This window comes from Pongo pygmaeus, chromosome 4 (assembly GCF_028885625.2).
Source record: "Pongo pygmaeus isolate AG05252 chromosome 4, NHGRI_mPonPyg2-v2.0_pri, whole genome shotgun sequence".
In the NCBI taxonomy this organism is placed as follows: domain Eukaryota; kingdom Metazoa; phylum Chordata; class Mammalia; order Primates; family Hominidae; genus Pongo; species Pongo pygmaeus.
The window spans coordinates 58,247,752-58,270,469 of NC_072377.2; the positions used below are offsets into that span (position 1 = coordinate 58,247,752).

The 22,718-nt window shown below is 39.5% G+C and overlaps 1 protein-coding gene across 2 annotated transcripts in view; it reads left to right on the top strand.

Annotated features, from left to right (window-relative positions):
* Nucleotides 1–22,718, top strand: part of ITGA2 (integrin subunit alpha 2) — a 115,007-nt gene that overhangs the window by 25,764 nt on the left and 66,525 nt on the right. For both annotated transcript variants that reach the window (XM_054489139.2, XM_063664813.1), the window contains one exon: nucleotides 18,239–18,359. In XM_054489139.2, the coding sequence (XP_054345114.1) occupies nucleotides 18,239–18,359 (121 nt within the window). The remainder of the gene's footprint in view (nucleotides 1–18,238; nucleotides 18,360–22,718) is intronic.

A 22,718-nucleotide genomic window follows, 5' to 3' on the forward strand; every position in this document is an offset into this window, starting at 1 on the left:
ATATGAACACAAAGTAAGTGTCAAACATATGATATATGGACACACTGTAAAAAACAAATAGCCACAAATCATGAAGCAGGATATTATCGCCAGATGTCAGCTAAAGTCTGTCTCTCTGCCTCTCAAAATTGAGATAAGATTTATTCAAATCCCTATTCCATTCTTATAAGAAAATGCAGTGCCCTCTCAAGATTTCTGTGAACTCCCAGGAGATGTGCATTTTCATTGATTTGGGCCCTCACTTCCTGACTGCAGAGTGTTTATTCTCCACTCTGCCAGGTCTGGTATTTGATTTTGACCCTAGGTACAGTCAATACATTAGCTTGATACTGTCTCATGGATGCTGCCAGATGTCATGACATGCATGAGTCGGAGAAGGACTTTATTACTCACAGCACAGCAGGCAGCACGAGTATGAGCATGTGTCTATCAGTTCCCCTTTCCCCACTCTAGTCTCATAGTATTACATGAAGGGGCCCAGACAGACACCTGCACACAGTGGGGTACACTACAGGAAAGAAACAATGAGCTTGGTGGACCTGCTGCTTTATAGCAAGCAGTCAGCAAGCCTGCTCTTTGACCTGGGGGAAGAGATTATCTCACACCTCAACATTATTCATCATAAACACAATGCTAAGAAATGGCCCAAGTAAATAGTAGTCAGGGCCTTGCATTCTTGATATACCCATTGTATTAAGTTGAATGGTGGTCTCCCCCAAGTATGTCTCTATTCTAATCCCCAACACCTATGAATATTACCTTATCTGGAAAGAGGGTTTCTGTAGATTGCCTTGAGGAGACTGATGGTAAAAACATGAAGGCTCAAGCTACTTCTGGTGAGGGCTCAGAAGGAAACCAGGAATATGCTGTTGGAAACTGCAGAAAATGTCCTCATTATACAGTGGCAGAATATTTGACCTAATTGGGTCTTATAGTTGTTCAGAAAGCACACAACTTTTAAGTGAGGAACTTGGATATTTAGCTGAGCAAATTTTCAAGCAAAATGTTCAAGGTGTAGCCTGTTTTTCCCTGCTAGATATAGTAAATTGTGAGAGGAAAGAGATAATTGGAAGGATCACCACTTGGTGATCTGGCAATTTCTCAGCCTATCTAGATTGACTATATATAATATATATATAATATAATATTATAATATATATATATAATATATATATGCTGAGTGTTATGGACTGAATGTTTGTGTCTCTCCAAAATGCATGTGTTGAAATACAATCCCCAGTGTGATGGCATTTCGAGACTGAGTCTTTGGAACATAATTAGGTCATGTGGATAGAGCTCTCTTCCTGCCTTGTGAGGATGCAACAAGAAGTCAGCAGCCTGAAACTTGGAAGAAGGCTCTCACCAGAACTTGACCATGATGCACAATGATTTTAGACTTCCATCTCCAGAACTGTTAAGAAATTTCTATTGTTTTTAAGCCACCCAGTCTATGGTACTTTAACAGGTGGAATGAAGACACTCATATTAGGAGTTTCACTGTTAGAAAAGCATCCTCTGAAAGCAAAGGGTGTGGCTAGACATCCTTTTGTGGAAAAGATTAGGTATGTGGTTGCTGGATCCTCTCAACCATCTCAGCAGCAATCAAAATAGTGATGAGGTTATCCAGGGAAAGATTTCCTGTGGAGAGCTCTTTTGTTTAGTGGCATGAATCCTGCATTACCTACATAAGAAACCTGCACATTTTTTAAAAAATGTTATCTCAGCAGAAACATTGCCATCTTTGATTGAAGGTGATAGAGAGGCAGAGGCCAGAGGAGCTATTGAGAGCCCAGAGGCCTATAGTTGACAGCCCAGAGAACAGAGGCTCGAACAACAGAGGATTATTCTCAGGCCTTGAAATCTAATGGAAAATTTCCTGCTAGGTATTAAATTTGTTTAAGGTTGGTGACCCTTTTACTCCTTCCAATTGCTGCCTTTTGAAATGGGAATGTCTATCAGATGTCTGCCCCACCATTATATTTTGGAAGCAAATAACCTATTTTCTAGGCTCACAGGCTTAGAGATGGAGAGGAATTTTGCCCCAGGACAGATCATGCCTGGCACCTCACTCACACCAAATTTAGATGATGAGATTTGGGACTTTTGAGCTGACAATATTTAGATGAGATTTTGAGCTCAGAGTTAATTCTGTAATGGGTTGAGCCGTTTGGAAATGTTGAGATACCTTAATGAATGTATTTTGCATGTGGCATGAATGTGAATTTTGGGGGGCCAGGTGACAGAGTATAGTGGCTCCCAAAAAGATATGTCCATGTCTTAATCACTGGAACCAGTAATTGGAAAAGGGGTCTTTACAGATGTGGTGGTTAAGGATCTTGAGATGAAAACATCCTGGATTATCTGGGTGAGAGCTGAATCCAATGACAAATGTTTTTGTAAGAGTGAGGCAGAGGGAGATTGACACACGTAAAGGGGAGGAGGAGATGTGACCACAGAGATAGAGATTGGAGTGATGCAGACACAAGTTAAGGAATGCTCACAGCCCCAAGAAGATAAAAGAAACAAGAAATAGATTCTTCTCTGGAGCCTGCAGAGGGAGCAGAGCCCTGGCAACACCTTGATTTTGGACTTCTGACCTTCAGAACTGTGAGAGAATAAACTTCTGCCGTTTTAAACCACAACGTTTATGGTAATTTGTTACAGCAGCCAGAGAAAACTAATGTATCCATTAAGACATATAGAGGGGCCAGAGACCCATAGAGGACTGTCTTTCCCAGCCAACTAATCCTGTAGTTGTTCCTTTATTTTGCCTAAAAGGTTGAATTTTCTTCCTTAACTTTCCCACAAAATCATTCATACAAAACCTTTGTGTGTGTAGTGAGCTTTCGCCAAGGTGTGGTGAGATCAGAGGCAAGCCAATTACAGCAATACAAACAGACTAAACTACTGTGTTAGGCATCCCTGTTGCTGCAGGTTTCCAACCACACCGCTATGTTGTGGTCATCCTTTCTTTCCCTCTTGTCCATTGTTCCTGCCTCCCTCAAAGTCCTATTCAGCTTCCTCCTTAGTGGCCCTGCCTCTTTATTACTGATGCCCTAAAAGTTTTATCTGCACCTCAGTTTATCAAGGATTTTTCTACACAAAGATAGTTTCTCTCTAAAATGTAAGTATAAAATATTTTCCCCATTAAATAATAAATGATTGCATCAGAGTAATAATGTTTAAAAAGAACTTTGAGAGATTCATTGTAGTGATGGTGAATATGTGAGTTGGGGGGAGTGAGGGGAGTGGTAATAAGGGAGGAAGGTAGGATGGGACCAAGAAAACCCGGAATCAGAAGGATGTTGGAATTAGAACCAGTCAGAGCTAGAAAAGCAAGGTCCTCAAGGCTGAGAATATGGTCTCATGCATCTAGACATAAAAGTTACAAAGTGGAAGAATTTGCCAACTTAAAATGTAAGTGAGTGTATTTGAAAACAAATTTGTCATCACTGATTTTAGCAAAATCTGTGTAAATTAAGTACAAAGAAATTGTCATGGTTATAAAAAAAATCCTTGGGAGCAGTGAAGGGTTATTTATATGTAAAATATCATTATAGTCTTAGGAAGTTGAGCACAGTCTGGCTTTCATTCTGCACCACACACTAGAGTGGAGATTCCCTCAGGATGAGGACTGTATTTTAAATTTCATTGAAGATTAACAGTTTCTACAAGGTGGGAAAATATTCTACTGTACACTCTTGCTGAGAATTTGTAATGTTTGTGGATGCATTCAGATTTATTTGGATAAAAAAGGATGAGTTTGTTCCTAATACACATGAGATAGATTTGGTTTTCTGTTCCTGCCACCAGATAGCAACATTATATCCAAATGGTGGCTTAGATTGACTGGAAAGTTTTAAATAACATTAACAAAATTAATTTCTATTTTTATTTTTGGAGAAGGAAGAAATGATTCTGTCTTAAGCATCAGCATTTATCGCTTTCTATTATTTTTATTTTTAAACAATACCATTGTTGGGCTACCATTGGTGGGCATTTAGGTTGACTCCATGTCTTTGCTATTGTGAATAGCACTGCAATGAACATACACATGCATGTGTCTTTACGGTAAAACAATTTATAGTCTTTTGGGTATATACCTAATAATGGGATTGCTGGGTCAAATGATAATTCTGTTTTAAGTTCTTTGAGAAGTCACCAAACTGCTTTCCACAATGGCAGAACCAATTTACATTCCCACCAGCAGTTTATAAGTGATCCCTTTTCTCTACAACCTCACCAGCATCTGTTATTTTTTACTTTTTATTAATAGCCTTGCTGACTATGAGATGATATCTCACTGTGGCTTTGACTTGTATTTCTCTAAAGATCAATGGTGTGGAGCATTTTTTCATATACTTGTTAGCCACATGTATTTCTTCTTTTGAAAGCATTGGTTAATTTCCTTTGCCCACTTTTTAATGGGGTTGTTTGGTTTTTTGCTGGTAAATTTGCTTAAGTTCCATACTGATTCCGGACATTTAATCTTTTTCAGATGCATAGTTTTTGAATATTCTCTCCCACTCTGTAGGTTGTCTGTTTACTCTGTTGATAGTTTATTTTGCTGTACAGAAGCTTTTTCGTTTAATTAGGTCTCACTTGTCAATTTTTTTTTGTTGTAACTGCTTTGGCATCTTTATCATGAAATCCTTGCCAGAGCCAATGTTCAGAATGGTATTTCCTTGATTATTTTCCAGGTTTTATAGTTTCAGGTTTTGCATTTAAGTCCTTAAATCTATCTTGAGTTGATTTTTGTGTATGGTGTAAGGAAGGGGTCCAGTATCAATCTTCTGCCTATGACTAGCCAGTTATCCCCACACCATTTAGTAAATGGGCAGTCCTTGCTCTATTTTTCTTTTTTTTTTTTTTTTTTTGTCAACTTTGTCGAAGATCAGATGGTTGTAAGTGTAAAACTTTATTTCTGGGGCTCTCTATTCTGTGCCATTCATCTATGTGTCCATTTTTGTACCAGTACTATGTTGTTTTCATTACTGTAGCCTTGTAGTATAGTTTGAAGTTGGATAATATGATGCCTCTTTGTTCTCTTTGCTTAGATTGTTTTTGCTATTTAGGCTCTTTTTGATTCCATATGAATTAGAATTAGTTTTTTCTAATTCTATGAAGAATGTCATTAATAGTTTGATAGGAATAGCATTGAATCTATAAATTGGAATGGGAAGTATGGCCATTTTAACAATATTGATTCTTCCTAGCCACAAGCATGAAATGTTTTTCCATTTGTTTGTATCATCTAGGATTTATTTCAGAAGTGTTTTATCAGTCTCTCTAGAGATCTTCCACTTCCCTGGTTATGTGTACTCCTAGGTATATTATTCTTTTTATGGCTTTTGTGAATGGGATTATTTTCTTGTTTTGGCCCTCAGCTTGGACGTTATTGGTGTATAGGAATGTTACTGATTTTTGTATGTCAGTCTTGTATCCTTAAACTTTGCTGAAGTTGCTTATCAAATCTAGGAGCTTTGAGCAGAGACTATGGCATTTTCTAGGTATAGAATCATATCATCTGCAAACAAATAGTTTGACTTCCTCTCTTTCTATTTGGATGCCTTTATTTCTTTCTCTTGTTTGATTGCTTTGGCTGTGACTACCAGTAATATGGTAAATAGGAGTGGTGAGAGTCAGCATCCTCGTCTTGTTCTGGTTCTCTGAGGGAATGCTGACCACTTTTGCCCATTCAGTATGATGTTGGCTGTGGGTTTGTCATAGATGGTTCTTATTACTTTGAGGTATGTTTCTTCAGTGCCTAATTTGTTGAGGGTATTTAACTTGAAAGGATGTTGGATTTTATTGAAAGGTTTTTCTGCATCTATTCAGATGATCACGTGGTTTCTGTTTTTAGTTCTGTTTATGTGATGAATCACATTTATTGATTGGCATATGTTGCACCAACTTGCATCCGAGGGATAAAACCTACTTGATCATGATGGATTAGCTTTTTGATGTGCTGCTGGATTTGGCTTGCTGGTACTTTATTGAGGAATTTTGCATCTATGTTCATCAGGGATGTTGGCCTGAAGTTTTCTTTTTTATCGTGTCTCTACCAGGATTTGGTATCAGAATAATGCTGGCTTCATAGAATGAGTTAGGAAGGAGTCCCTCCTCCTCAATTTTTTGGAATAGTTTTAGTAGGAATGGTACCAGCTCTTCTTTATACATCTGGTAAAATTCAGCTGTAAATTCGCCTGGTCATCTGGTCCTGGGCTTTTTCTGGTTGGTAAGCTTTTTATTACTCATTCAATTTCAAAACTCACTATTGGTTTATCCAGTTTCAGTTTCTTTGAGGTTCAATATTAAGAGGTTGTATGTTTCCAGGAATTTATCTATTTCTTATAGGTTTTCTAGTTTGTGTGCATAGAGGTGTTCATAATAGACTCTAAGGGTTTTTAGTATTTCTGTGAGGTTGCTGACAATATCCCCTTTGTCATTTCTGATTGTGTCTATTTTAATTGCCTCTCTTTTTCTTTATTAGTCTAGCTAGCAGTCTATCTATCTTGTTTATTCTTCAAAAAAAAGAACTCCTGAATTTGTTGATCTTTTTTATGGGTTTTTGTACCTCAATTTCATTCAGTTCTTCTCTGATTTTGGTTATATGTTGCTTTCTGCTAGCTTTGGAGTTGGTTTGTTCTTGTTGTTCCACCTCCCATAGGTGTGATATTGGGTTGTTAATTTGAGATCTTTCTAACTTTTTCATGTGTATGTTTAGCACTATCAACTTTCCTCTTAACATTGCTTTTGCTGTGTCCCAGAGATTCTCATGTTGTATCTTTGCTTTCATTAGTTTCAAAGAATTTCTTGACTTCTGCCTTAATTTCATTGTTTACCCAAAAGTCATTCAGGAGCAGGATGTTTACTTTAGATGCAATTATTTGGTTTTGAGCAATCTTCTCAGTATTGATTTCTATTTTTATTGTGCTGTGGTCCAAGAGTGTGGTTGGTATGATTTTGTTTTTTTCTTTTTTTTTAAATTTGCTGAGAATTGTTTTATGGCTGATTGTGTGGTCAGTGTTACAGTATGTACCTTGTGCAGATGAGAAGAATGTGTATTCTATTGTTTTGGTGTAGAAAGTTCTTAGATGTCTGTTAGGTCCATGTGGTCAAGTGTCAATCAGGTCCTAAATATCTTTGTTAGTTTTCTCCCTCAATGATCTGTCTAATCCTGTCAGTGGGGTGTTGAAGTTGCCCATTATTATTGTGTGGTTATCTAAGTCTTTGTAGTCTCTAAGGACTTGTTTTATGAATCTGGGTGCCCCTATTTTGGGTGCATATGTATTTAGGGTAGTTAGGTCTTCTGTTGAATTGAACTCTTTACATGATATAATGCCCTTCTTTGTCCTTTCTGATTGTTGTTGGTTTAAAGTCAATTTTGTCTGAAATTAGAATAGCAGCCTCTGCTTTTTTCACTTCTCTGTTTGCTTGATAGATTTTTCCCCAACTCTTTACTTTGAGCCTATGGGTGTCATGACATGTGAGATGGTTCTCTTGAAGATAGCATACACTCGGGTCTTGCTTCTTTCTCCAACTTGCCACTCTGTGCCTTTTAATTAGGGCATTCGGCCCATTTATACTCAAGGTTAACATTGATTTGTGCGGATTTGATCCTATCATCAAGTTAGCTGATTGTTATACAGACTTGATTGTGTAGTTGCTTTATAGTGTCAATGGTCTATGTACTTAAGTGTGTTTTTGTGGTAGCTGCTAACAGTCTTTCCTTTCCATATCTAGTACCTCCTTAAGGACCTCCTGTAAGGGAGAGGTCTGGTGGTAACTAATTCCCTTAGCATTTGCTTATCTGAAAAGGATCTTATTTCTCCTTCACTTATGAAGCTTAGTTTGGCTGGAAATGAAATTCTTGGCTGGAATTGCTTTTGTTTAAGAATGCTGAAAATAGGCCTCAAATCTCTTCTGGTTTGTAGTATTTCTGCTTATAAGGTTCGTTGTTAGCCCGATGGGGTTCCCTTTATAGATGACCTAGCCCTTCTTTCTGACTGCCTTTAACATTTGTTCTTTATTTTCGACTTTGGAGAATCCGATGACTATGTGTTTTGGGGATGATCATCTTGTCTGGTATCCTGCAGGGGTTCTCTGCATTTCCTGAATTTAAATGTTGGCCTCTGCAATGAGGTTGGGGAAATTTTCATGGATGATGTCCTCAAATATGTTTTCCAAGTTGCTTTCTTTCTTTCCCTTTCTTTCAGGGATACCAATGAATCATAAATTTGGTCTCTTTACATAATCCCATATTTCTTGGAGGTTTTGTTCATTCTTTTTTATTCTTTTTTCTTTATTTTTGACTGAGTTAATTTGGAGAACTGGTCTTTGAGCTCTGACATTTTTTCATCAGCTTGGTCTATTCTTCTGTTAATACTTGTGATTGTATTATGAAATTCTTGAAGTGAGTTTTTCAGCTCTATCAGATGAATATTTCTTTCTTGAAATAGTCATTTTGTCTTTCAGCTCCTATATTATTTTGTTGTATTCCTGAGATTCCTTGGATTGGGTTTTGACTTTTTCTCCTGAACCTTGATGATCTTCATTTCTATTCATATTGTGAATTCTAGTTCTGTCATTTCAGCCACTTCAGCCTGGTTAAGAACCATTGCTGGGGAACTAGTGCTGTTGTTTGGAAGTAAGGAGACATTCTGGCTTTATGAGTTGTCAGAGTTCATGGGCTGTTTCTTTTTCATCTGTGTGGGCTGATGTTCCTTCAGTCTTTGAAATTGCTACTTTTTGGATGGGTTGTTTTTTGCTTTTATCTTATTTGATGCCCTTGGAGGATGTGATTGTGGTGTTTAGTGAACTGGCATTGTCTCTGTAAGATTATAGGGAGCAAAGGCTCAGCCCTGCACTCCTAGGCTTCATACTTTAACTCTGAGGAACTGGCACTGGGCTCCCCCCGCTTTGTTCTCTGGTCCTTCAAGGATAGGCATCTGCTGCACTGGAGGGGCCGAAGTGTTCACGCTCTATATTGTCCACAACACTCTGATGGGGGAATGCTAGCCAAAGCTCTTTGTTGGGGTGGTGGCAGCAGGATCCATGCTCACTTTTATGTGACAACAGCTGTGGCAGCATGGCCGCGTGCACATGTGTCAGCTGGGGTGGGGCTCCAGAAGGAGCAGGGTAGCAGCAACCTGCTGGTGGTACATGGTAGCAGCACAGCAGGGGCAGGGCACCAGCGGGGATAAGGTTGCCAGTATTCCTGTGTGCATTCATGCCAGCATAGCAGGCTGCCCACACATCAGCCGGGGGTATGGTAGGATGAGCATGCACTGGCAGGGGAGGAGAGACAAGGTCTTCTGGCATGTGTGGGCTAGCAAAGCAGTGTTGGGGGGATGTGGAGGGGTGTGAGGCATGGGTAAGCGCATGCTGGCAAAATGGTGGGGAGAGGCTGCGGTTGGGGAGGCTGTGGTTGGCGGAGGCTGCAGGTAAACCATTGTGCGTCGGTAGGGGCTGTTCTGCTGGAGCCCTCTGATGGCCAGCCATGGTCTGTCAGTGCAGGAGCTCTGATGAGGTGCTCTAGGAAGCACTCTGGTTGGGCATCTGAAGCTGCTCTGCAAGCGGCCATGGTCAGGCTGGAGCTCCAGGAAAGGCCAGCAGACAGGAGATGCTCAGATAGGACTGGCCTCATCCCACGGGCAAGACTGCCCTGCTCTGTCCGGGTCCAACAGTCACCCTAAGGCTAAAGTCTCCTATAGGAGCACGGCAGGCCTTGAGGGATGGGCGTCCTTGGCCATATTCTGCTGTTGTTAAATCCTCTGGGCTCCCCACTGGCTGGAGTCTGCCTCTGCCACCTCTCTAAGCAGCTGTCTTTGTGTCAGCTCAGGTGTCCGTGGGGGTCGTGAGTTCCGCTGCTAGGATGCTGGAGGTCCGTGGCAGGAGGAGGCCGCTCCTCACCTGTTCAACTGACCCCAGAAGTTGCTGGGGACCAGGAAGGATTCCTGGTGCTGGGCAGCCCCGTGTAGGGCTCCTAGCTTTCTCCCCCTTCAGCCCAGCATCCGCGTCCTCCCTCATCCACTCTCAGTGCCTTCCCTGCAAAGACCTGTTCAGAGTGTGTGCCAGCCTTCCCAATGTCCTGGTTTCTCGGTCGGAGAGGTTTCTCCCGGCTGCCTCTAGCCAGCCATCTTGGCTCCCATCTTGGTATAGTTTTTGAGTAACACAAAGAGGATTATAGAAAGCATATAAAATATTTGTAGAAATTGCATTTATTCTTGAAGAGGTCATGTCTAAAATTAGTGAAATACTCTTTAAAACATTTTGTTTTTTAGGCTGGGCACAGTGGCTCACGCCTGTAAATTCCAGCACTTTGGGAGGCCCAGGCACGTGGGTCTCCTGAGGTCAGGAATTCGAGACCAGCTTGACCAATATGATGAAACCCTGTCTCTACTAAAAATACAAAAATTAGCAGGGCGTGGTGGTACACGCCTGTAATCCCAGCTACTCATATCTCAGGAGGCTGAGATATGAGAATTGCTTGAACCCGGGAGGCAGAGGTTGCAGTGAGCGGAGATCATGCCATTGCACTCCAGCCTGGGTAACAGAGCGAGACTGCAGTCTCAAAATAAATAAATAAATAAATAAACGTCAAATAAATAAATAAAACATTTTATTTTTTAAATGAAAATAAAGGATACTTTAAAAAAATAATTTTAAAATAAGTTGAATCATTTAAAAATGATTCAATGATTTATTGAACCACAAAGGATAAAAGAAGTAATTCATATATAATAAGCAAACTCATTAATTTTTTATCTTGAGCAAAATATACAAATTAGTTACCCACGGTCACCTGTGACCTAAAAATATTAAATGGAAAATTTCAAAAGTAAACAAGTCATAAGTTTTAAATTGTGCATCGTTCTGAGTAGTGTGACAAAATCTCACTCCATCCTGCCCAGGTTGTGAATCGTCCCTTTGTCCAGCATGCTGTCTGAGGCCCCTGCTCATTAGTCATGTAGGAGCCATCTTGGTTATCAGATCAACAGTCATGGTATTGCAGGGCTTGTGTCTGAGTCACCCTTATTTATTTATTTAGAGATGGAATCTTGCTCTGTGGTCCAGGCTGGAGTGCAGTGGCATGATCTCGGCTCACTCCAACTTCCACCTCCTGGGTTCAAGTAATTCTCCTGCCTCACCCTGCCATGTAGCTGGGAGTACAGGCATGTGCCACCATGCCCAGCTATTTTTTGTATTTTTAGTAGAGATGTGGTTTCCCCCTGTTGGCCAGGCTGGTCTTGAACTCCTTACCTCAGGTGATCTGTCTGCCTCGGCCTCCCAAAGTACGGGGATTACAGGCGTGAGCCACCATGCCTGGCCAAGTCATCCTTATTTTACTTCATAATGGCCCCAAAGTGCAAGAGTAGTAATGCTGGCATATTATTATAATTGTTCTATTTTATTATTAGTTATTGTTTTTAATCTCTTATTGTGTCTAATTTTATAAGTTAGATGTTATTATAGGTATGTATATATAGAAAAAACAGTATATACCGTATAGGGTTTGGTATTACCTATTGTTTTAGGCATCTACTGGAGGGATGGGAGGATCTTAGAACACATTCCCTGAGGATAAGAGAGGATTAATGTAATTCTCATTCCTGCACTAAGAACAATGTTTACCACATCATAAATACTCAATAAGTTTATTGAGTGAACAAAAAATAAATAGGAAAATAAAATCTGTTTATTAACTGTGTGTATAAATTCATTAGTTTTGTATTATGGACAGTTTTGAATAGAGAAAAACCATAGAATCATGGAGAAAATATCACAAGTTATCATACAGATATGAACAAGTTTATACAAGACATTACAAACATAGAGTTCCATGGAATTGAAGTGTTATTATGTGACCATTTGAGTTACTGAGATGAAAGACATTTATAACCATTGCACTTTTAAGTCTATAGGCATAAATGTAGGGATCTCATTCTTAGGACATGCCTAGCAAATGAAAGTAATAGTCAAATGCAACCCAATGGGCCAGAGTTTCCTTTATATATTATAAATTATATATTTGTGCATGTGACAATAAGATTACACACTGCAAATGAGGTTGAAATAAAATAGCTCATGCTTATAGTCCTTCTAGTGCAGGGTAGGAGAAGCAATTTTCTTTCTTCCTTATTTTATCCTGATTCTTATTTTTATTTTATTTTATTATTATTATTATTTTTTTTGGTGAGGTAGAGTTTCACTCTGTCACCCAGGCTGGAGTGCAGTGGCTTGATCTTGGCTCACTGCAACCTCCGCCTTCCGGGCTCAAGTGATTAACCTGCTTCAGCCTCCCGAGTAGCTGGGACTACAGGTATGTGCCACCATGTCCGGCTAATTTATTTATTTTTTTGTATTTTTAGTAGAAATGGGGTTTCACTATGTTGGCCAGGCTGGTCTCGAACTTCTGACCTCAGGTGATCCACCCACCTTGGCCTCCCAAAGTGGTGGGATTATAGGCATGAGCCACTGTGCTGGCCTTTTTATCCTGATTCTTACACACTAAAGGAAAATTTAAAAGCAGCTACATTACACTCACAATTGTACTGTTTGTTGTGTTACTATTCACATATATTTTACCTTTTTCTTCTATTCTGAATATTATTTTTGTATTTTATTTTCATTAAGCACTTTCATCCTCTTCACAATTGCTGTTTTTTTAATGGCAAGATAAAACTCCATCTAGTTTATATGCTACCATTTGCATATTCACATCCCTAATCTTGGACATTCAGATAATTTTAATGGTGGTTATTAAGAACTAATTTTTTTAGATTGCTAGAAATTATTAAAGCTATTTAATATGTATAAAGTGTGTTTTCTTAGGCCACCTAAGACTGAGAGATGACATAAAATACAAAATTTTTATTAGCAAAATAGAACTTCTGTGGCCCAGCCACCTACTTACACACACGGAGAGCCTAAGTGCCTGAACACTGTTTTCTCATTCTTCCAGAGTAGATAACATTCTCCCAGACTCTAGAGCGTGGTTCTCCTGGAAACCTTTGCTGCCCCTAATTGTGTCCCCTGTGTCCTGGTCACTATTGCACCACGGCCCCTGCCCTCGGCATGCTCTAGTTGCTCACTATCCTCTGCCCTCTTCCCTGTCAATCCTTCTGCAGCTACTGAGGACCAGTCCTTCAGGTATGGGAGAAATGTGCTCCACCTTCTTAAAGTAATGACACTCTGTGCTAACAGTTAGAGATAGGCCTTACAGTTCTTATGTTTTTTTTTTCAATATTTAATGGAGACACTGTTCCCCCTAGAAGTGCAGTATGCATCTTCGGGAATGGGCCAAATTGCAATCTGAGAGGCTATGTCAAAACCACACCTCTATTCCCAAGTCCACCTCTTGCTTTTGGCCTTTGCTCTCTTCACTTAACCTGAATTTCTTCCTATGTATGTCCCTGGGCACCTTTTGCAAATGAGTCCCTTCTATGAAAAACCCATCCCTGCCCCTGGCCCTTCAGTATATATAGATATGCTCAAATTTGCATTGACCACAAAAGTTAGACCCTTTTTTTTGCCACCCTTTACTACAAAATGCATCCTTTAGTTCTGACACTGATATCATAGACATCAATAAACTTCCCTTGCCAAATTTTTGTGGTTGAATATAAAATGACATGTTTTGTTTTATACATTATTTACGCTCTTGTTGTTAAAAGACTTTCCTTTCTGAGTTTCACTGCATTTTTTTTTTGGAGACAGGGTCTTACTTTGTTGCCCAGGCTGAAGTACAGTGGCACAATCACAGTTCACTGTAGCCTTGAACTCCTGGGCTCAAATGATCCTCCTGTCTCAGTCGGCCATTGAGATTACACGTGTGAGCTGCCATGCTCAGGCTTTGCTACATTTTTAGAGCAAAAGTAGGTTAACTATATCAAATCCCCAATCATATGTTTCTCTTTTGAATTATAACTTAAAATTACGCTCCAGAAGAAAGTAGGAGAATAAATTTCATATTTACTAAAATTAATTCTTAAATTATTGTTTCCAAAAAAATTATTTCAGAGATGGTCAGGAATCCTCAGGAAAGGAGATCCCGTAAATTTTTGTTTGTTTGATTTAAAGACAGAGTCTCTGTCACCCAGTCTGCAGTGCAGTGGTGCCATCACGACTCACTGCAGCCTCGACCTCCTGAACTCAAGCAATACTCTCATCTCACCCTCCCAAGTAGCTGGAACTACAGGCATGCACCACCGTGCCCACCTAATTGTCTATTTTTTTGTAGAGATGAGGTCTCATTGTGCTGCCAAGGACGGTCTTGCACTCCTGGATTCAGGCTATCCTCCTGCCTCAGACTCTAAGAAAAATAAGAAATCTACATTAGTTAACTTATGCTTGACTATCTGGTTTACTTATGCATATTAAAATGGCAACCAGCCTGTAATAATCTAGGATGAAACACTATCCCCTTTTTATTGTGAAAATAGAGGAAACTAGTTAGCCCTGCATGAGATTAAAATGTATTTGGTGTAAGCTTTGGTGAGATTTACTGGAATACTTTGGCCTGGTTACTGTCAACACATGTATGACAAGGTCACCTTTGTTAAATATGTTGAGTTTGCTATGCTATTATTGCATTTCCAGGCATTCACATGAGGACAAAGAAGGAAGATTTATATTCTGGGTGATAATAGGCTCCTGGCAAAGCCCAAGTCAGTTAAGACTCACTGCATCTAATAGAGAACTGGAAATGTATAGATTAATGAAGCAACCTATGACTTTCTGTGCCAGACTTTTCGCCATTGCCGTACTCTTCTCTTTCACACCCTATGCCTACGTTTAACATGATGTTCCCGCTGCCTGGGATGAACTTTGCCTTCCTCTTTATGTAGTGAATTCCAACCTGTCCTCCAAGATCCAGATTGATTGCCATCTCCTCTGTGAAACCTTTGAACTTAGATTTACCCTCTTCTCAATACTGAGCTTAAGGTTCTTCTTACCAATCTTTATTTTAACACTTACACATTTTGATGCCATTTTTTTAGTAAAATTACCATAATGGAAATGCAAAGAGAGCAGGGAGAGTTAGTTTTATTTATTTGCAGTATCCTTAGGACCTTAAAAAACACCTGGTACAAAGGAGCTGTATAAACATATGTTGAATGATCCATTTTTTAAGTATGTATAGACACATGGGCATGGTTTGGAGGAAGGAAACAAGGTGAACCAAATATGGTTCTTATTATCCATATGATTCAGTTGAGCTATGAGGACAGACATCAGAAGATATAGGCACTGGGATTGCAAAGAAGAAATAGATGTTGAATTAGACAGAATACTTCCATTAAATTTTTATGAGCTATTTAGATATCATATGCCAAGTGTGAAATGATGACAAAGATTTAAATTGTAAATACATATTAAGAGAAAAAGTATAGAGAATTGAGATTGTCTAGATTTATCAAAAGAGACAGGATATAAAGGGAAAGATTTAAGTAGCTGAAAAGAGATTTAGTATCAATGGAATGAAGGGATGGTGATAAAGAAGGTCATGCTTTGTGAGGAAAAATGAGCAGATCATTTATGAATAGAAATTCTGGACAATAAAGTTGAGAGATGAGCCAAATCTAGACTCAGAGTGGGTGACATTGCGCAAGAAAGACATTTAGCCTTCATGAGTTTCAGTTTCCTTATTTGTAATTTGTTAATAATAGCTTGGTTTTGCTATTTCACAGGATTGTTGTGGCACTCAAATGAGTCAGGATGATTCTGACATAGGCAGACATAAGCATTAAGAAACAGTAGGATGCGAGTTGGAATAAACATTATAATTTAAATAGAGGAAAAATACTGGAAGGAAATACATCTGAATTAACTGAACTTACAGTAGAATGAAAAGATTATGAATGATTTTTCCCTCGAGTTTTCTCTATATTCCAAATCATTATTGAAGAACATATAGTAATTAAAATGCATTTTATTAAAAAAATTATCCTAGGTGCTGAGAAAGTAAGAGTGAATAAAAGAAACAAGGTTTGACTTCTCAAGGTGCTTACATTTTAGTAGGCACAGACAAAATAATATGGCTATATAAGATAATTTTGGATAATTGCTCTAGTAGTGATACAGTGATGAAGAAGGGTGCTGCTGCTACACAGAGGGGCAAGGGAGAGCAGAGACCTATTTGAGCAAAGTCCTACGTGCCGTATTGGGTGAGGATGTTATAGGCAGTGGAACAGGCAGCTGCAAAGCGCATAAGCAGAATGAGCTGCATGTGTTCAAAAAACAGAAGGAAAGTGAGTGTGGCTGGAACACAGGGAGGGAGGACGAGAGTGGTGGGAAGTGAAGTCAGAAAGATACACCAGGGCTCAATCATGAAGGACCTTTGAATCTACAGTGAGGAAATTGGATTTTATTCTCAGTTCAATGGCAAGACATAAGTTAATAATATATATCTATGCATGTATAGTAACACATATATGCCTATATATGTGAACTGCTGTATAATTGAAGTGCTAAATGATAAAATGAACTCCTTCATAATTTCCTGCCATTAAATGATCTGCCCAGGTGTAATTAATGGGGGAAAAAGAGGTCGTTGTATGTACAGTCACATGTGTCCTTTCCAGAATTAGGTATTTTAAAGGTGAAAGCAGTTTGGCATCATCTCTCCACGCTAATGTGTTAGATGATTGATAACATATTCAAATAGCATTTATTGAGCTCTCCACAATGGGGTGAAGATAAATTTTGGTTGAAAACACCAGTATTTTGCATGCCAATTCTGGTTCTCTGCTTAATTTGCTGTTATTTTCTTTTGCATTTTTTTATTATTCAAAAATAAAAAGGAGCAATGTTTCATATGAAAAATAGATGTTAAGGAGAAAATTTGCAGATGTTAAGCTTTGTAGATTTTGCTACAGAGTATTTCAGAATGAGTATTTGTATTTCTCTTCATGGCAGCCCATTATTTGTAAGAAATAAAAAGCCGAATTCCTTGTGTGGACAAATCCCTGATAGAGTGATTTTGGCACTTAGAGAGGGACGTTAACTACTTAAAGTTCCCGTTGCTTCATCATTGACTTCATTATCCTTTTGGAGCACTCTACAGAATCTGCTCCCAGAAATGCAGAGGCACAATGGAAGAGCAAGCCTTTTTCTTCCGGCCTTTCAGTGCCTAAAACAATAGACATATGAAATACCGTGCACTTGCAATGCTTCCTAGAAAGTAGGACATTTCTTTATGAAAGCACGTGTTAATGGAACTTTGATGTCAATTTTAAAGAGTCCATTCTGTCTTCAGTGTCTGCAAAGGTAAATATTGATCTTAAGCAACATAAGGCATATTCCCGTCTCCAGAGAGAGCATTAATATCCACACAACCTTCTTTCTGTAGGATGAAGAACTGGCAGCATTAATGTTGTCAGTGTCAGACAGAGAAACATGATTTGCCTTATTCCTTTCCTTCATTCCCTTTCCATCAGAAATAAGAATTAAAAAATAAAATAAAATCTATCAAGGCTTTATCTGCCTTGGTCTTTGTTCTGTTTTTTGAAATGATTAGCATTTCTCAATCATTCAGAAAGAAGCATCAAAAACAAAACCACTTTTGACAGTTCCCACTGGAATAAAAAAGATAAGACACCAATCCCTACATTTTCATCCTCAAAAATGATAATGATCCCTTCTGAAAGAAAATGATAACAATTTTCAAGGAGCTGTGATTTTCTATCTCCTTTGATGTAGTCATCAATGCTTTTTCAACGGATGTTTCATATAGAGTCCATGTCAAGATGTTCAAGGTGATTCAGAATAAATAGATGATACCCTTCAGCCCTTGCCCTTGGGTGGCTTAGAGTCTTGTTGTTTTGGGAAAGACAAATATAACTCAAATTACTTAAGAATACTTAGAGGCAATTTAGTGGTTTTAAGTCTTGTGTTCAAATTTTGCCTTCATCCTTACCTCTTTCCAGCTGTGAGATATACTTGTCCCCTGGAACCTCAAAATTCTCTGCAAAACAAAGATAATATTAGTAGCTGTCTTCTAGGGTTGCCATGAAGATTAATAAGATAATGAATTATGCATATATAGTGTTTAGCTTGGTGCCAGGCCTCCAAATAAGTACTTAAAAAGCAGTAGTTATTTTTTCTGGGTAAACGTTAATAAGTAATAATTATTAGGTCAAGCAAGTTTTCTTAAAAATGGCCTTTGAGAATTATATGACACACTTATATTCATGAATTGTAAATATGTGCTGTTTCATATTTTTCTTAATAGGCATTTTAAATTGTTGTTTGGCATACAATGTTGGTCTCCCAGAAGCAAAAATATTTTCCGGTCCTTCAAGTGAACAGTTTGGCTATGCAGTGCAGCAGTTTATAAATCCAAAAGGCAACTGGTAAGAATATTCTCTTCTTTATGATTTCAATAAAAATACAAAATAAATTTCATATTTGACTTCAATTGCTTTTTCAAATTGGTGCCTGACTGTACTATAGATGGGTGGCCCTCAAATATCCTTAAATGAACAATCTTTGAGAGTTGACAACTGCAGACTGATCATTAATGGGATGGTATAATGGTTCATTTTTAAAAATCTGGATAGAAAATTTTCTCTAAATATTCAAAAGCAAATTTATAATACCAGTTTTGACCATTAATACATAGGTAGGTAGATTGATTGATAGAATGATAGATTTGTCTTCATTTCTTATCGTGTAAACTGCTATTCATTGAACTTTGTAAATCATCACCTAGTTATTAATGCTCTCTCTGGGCCATTTCTAAATGGTGGAATTGTTGCCTACATTTTTTTCTTTAGCAAGGTTTTGTCTACTTGCTTCATTCTAAATTAACCTTCTCCCCTCCATGTGGTGAAGGGTCCTCACAAACATCAATGCGAAATGTACAAAGGTGGCTTTCTCTAGCATATTAACACCTTTTATTTTTGCCCCAAAGTGCCCCCAGTTTTTTCATGCTATGTGGTGGTTACATTTTCAAACCATGGCTATTCTACCCAGGTGAAAAACAACCACCTCAATGGAGATGGAAATCTAGTTCCCATAATAGTAATGCAAGTGAACCCAGAGAAATGAGGTAATTTGAAAGTTGTATTTGGGGAGAAGAGCTGTAGCTCCTATTCTGCCAGAGTTAATGCCCACTTGTGGACACGGGTCCTGCCATGGGGACCTTATCTCCTTGTTGCAGCAGGAGGCTCCAGACCATCCCCACTCACCCTGGAACGTCAGATTCTGAATCTCCACTCTCTAGAGCTCTTTTCAGTGATTAAATGGGCTGTTGTTGGCTTATCAAATAAGAACTGTAATGTATGGCCAAGTGCAGTGGCTCACGCTTGTAATCCCAGCACTTTGGGAGGCTGAGGTGGGAGGATCACTTGAGCCTAGGAGTTAGAGACCACCTGGGCAACACAGTGAGACCTCATCTCTATTAAAAACCTAAAAATATGCTGGGTATGGGGGTGCATGCCTGCAGTCCCAGCTACTCAGGAAGCCGAGGTGGGAGGTTGGCTTGAGCCCAGGAGTTTGAGGCTGCAGTGACCTATGTTGGCACTGCTGCACTCCAGCCTGAGTGACTGAGTAAGATCCTGTCTCAAAAAAAAAAAAAAAAAAAAAAGGTAAAAAACCGTAACTGTAATTTATAAGCCTTTTTTTTCTGTGTGAATTTCCATTTGATACTCTAAACAATCGAATTCAAAGAAAGGTTCAGGATCACATGTTGGGGCATGCCTGTCTATTTGATGAGGAAACAAAATGAAATCATCCCCTGAGAGGGCAGCATTCCTCAGGAGGCATCTTGGAGGATGTAAATCGTGAGCTGGGTTTTAAGCAGTGGGAATGAAGAGGCTGGAGATGAGTATTAACTAATGTGAGGAGACTTAGAAAACAATGCATGTAGAGACAGTTTGTCAATTGTCTGGAAGGATAAGAACATCTGGTTGGAAACCAAAGATTAGCAATTATTGTAACCATTTGGGATACGAGAGAGAGTTGCATGTCTAACAATTATCAAACGATGCTTTGATAATCATAAAGTGGTGAGGAGGCTAGAAAGACGATATGGTCAGTATATTTTGACCTTGGAATCTAGCAGATGAAGTAGCTAATGACCCACAGTTTTAAATATTCAGCCCTAGTTTTTTCCCTCAGACTGCTATATTAAACAATTCATTCAACATCTCCACTTTAATGCCCAGTAGACATACCAGACTTAACTGGGAGAACACAAGTATCTGATTTTCTGCACAAGCTAATGAGGCCAAAAATCTTTGACTTGTCTTCTTTCTCCTCCCCTGTATCTTATCCATGAGCCAGTCCTGTTAATCCTGTCACCAAAATACCAATTATACCTGGCCGTTCCTCACTGTCTCTCCTGCTGCCACCCTGATGGAAGCCAGCACCAGCTCTCACAGGCACTGCTGCAGCAACTTCTCCACCTGCCTTCAGCTTCTCTTCCTGCCAGCTTTATTCTGCTCTCTTTGCTAAAAACATGGCTCGGCCAGGAACAGTGGCTCACACCTGTAATTCCAGCACTTTGGGAGGCCAAGGCGGGTGGATCACTTGAGGCCAGGATTTCAAGACCAGCCTGGTCAACATGGCGAAACCCCATCTCTACTAAAAATACAAAAATCAGCCAGGTGTGGTGGCAGGCGCCTGTAATCCCAGCTACTCCAGAGTCTGAGGCAGGAGAATCGCTTGAACCTGGGAGGTGGAGGTTGCAGTGAGCCAAGATCAAGCCACTGCACTCTAGCCTGGGCGACAGAGTGAGACTCCATCCCAAAAAACAAACAAAAACCACAGCTCACTCCCTAGACTAAAATTCCTTAAAGGATGCTCTGCGATTGGGTGTCAGCCTGCCTCTCCTATTATCATCTTTTACACCTTTTCCTTTGCTTTGTATGCTTCAAGGACTAAGTCTTTTGTCTGTTCTTTGAACATGCCTAGCTCATTCCTGTTGCAAAGCTTTTGCAAATTCTTTTCTCCTGCCTGGAAGAGTCTTCCCTAAGATCATCACTCAAATGGTTTTCATCTTTCAATCTCAGCTCAAATGTTTCCTCCTGATAGACCTTTCAGAGCAACCCTATCTATATAGCGCTCGACTGCTCTCTGAGTCACTCTAGCCTTACAGGTGGATTTATTTTCTGATGATTAGTACTATCTTAAATGATCTATACTTTTTTATATGCTCATTATCTGTCTCCTGCCACTGTCTCTGAGTTCAGGGACACTGTTTTGTTGACTGCTGCACTCTCAGTACCCAGAGTGATATCTGGCATTGAGTAAAGGATCAATAATTATTTGTTAAATGACTAAATGGAAGTCCCAATTCTAAATGATTCATCCCAAGTGCTATACAAAGTGAGCTATAGTAGACTGACTTAAGATGTATGAGCTGAAAGGGAGCTTCAGATGAACTCCACTGTTCTAGTTCATAGACATGGCCGAGCTGAGGACATCTGGCACCGAGTTTGAAGCAATTCTTTTAAGTAACAAAGCTTTCCTGGACAGAGTAAATCTAAGAGAAAGAGCCACCATCAGTAACAGACATTATTGAAGGTGATAAGCCTTTCAAGGATTGTAAGGGGCTCAACAACTGGCCATGCTGCGGGTTGGAAGTTGAACAAGATGAAAAGGGACACAGAGTTGAGAGGATCCCACCAGGCAGAGTTCTGGGAACATGAGCGGCAGCCCTATCTCCTTTCTCTATTCAGGATTACCTCTAAGTATCCAAGACATTGTTGAAAGACAAGTATATTTGCAGTTTATAGTGAGATCCTAGTGCTGGTAAGACCAGGGACACTGGACATTTATAAATCCTGCCTGGACCTTCTCATGACATCCCTGAATGATGTATAAACACAGGACAATAGGTCTGGGAAGCAAGGCACCACTCTATTATTGGCTGGGCCAGTGCTTTGAACTCTAGTATAGAGCTTTCTGGCAAGGTGTAGCACTGAGATTAGGCTCAAGGCCTAACCACCAGATGATACAAGCATACCCCACCATGCAAGAGGAAGAGACAGCATCTGTCTGACCTGAAGGGCTAAACCATATGGAATTCAGAAGCAGGAAGGACAGAGAACAAAAGTTGGCCAAGCAAGTCTGTCTGGGTCCTTTCGTTGATCTGGTCTTATGAAGCAAAGAAACAAGAGAGGCAAAACCATGGGCATGATTTTCTAAACTACATAAGGTGCAAAAAATGCAAAACATAGTTGTTAGCCTCAAGGAGTGTAAAATAGAGTCAGTGAGGAAGATTTATATGCAGAATAGGCAACTTTGAATAATATAGAAGACATCACTCAATGTAAACCCCTTGCAGTTAATGGTGTTTGTTTTCTTTTATTGTCACTAGCTATAATAACTTAATATTAAGAGCTCATTTTCTTTTCCCAAGGCCTGGATCATTAGAGAGACAAGGTTTTGTCATGACCTCTGTCATTTGCCCAGCCCTGCCAAAGTACCTTGCCACACAGGGCAGGGCTGTGGCCAGGATCCAGGTGAGTGGGTTATCCCATTACAGTGCTAGAGTGGGCCACGTTAGGACAAGCAGTCTTCACGACTCTCAGGCTCAAGGAAAATTATATGAAACTTGGAACCCAGAATTGCCTGTTTGTTTTGACAGTGGGCCCTGTGCCCTTCTCTACTCTTAATTTATGACTGTTGCATAGGCATTATGGAAGTAGCAGATGTGGGAAGGACTGTTTAAACATTGACTTTCCTTCTGATACTAATCAAGTTAG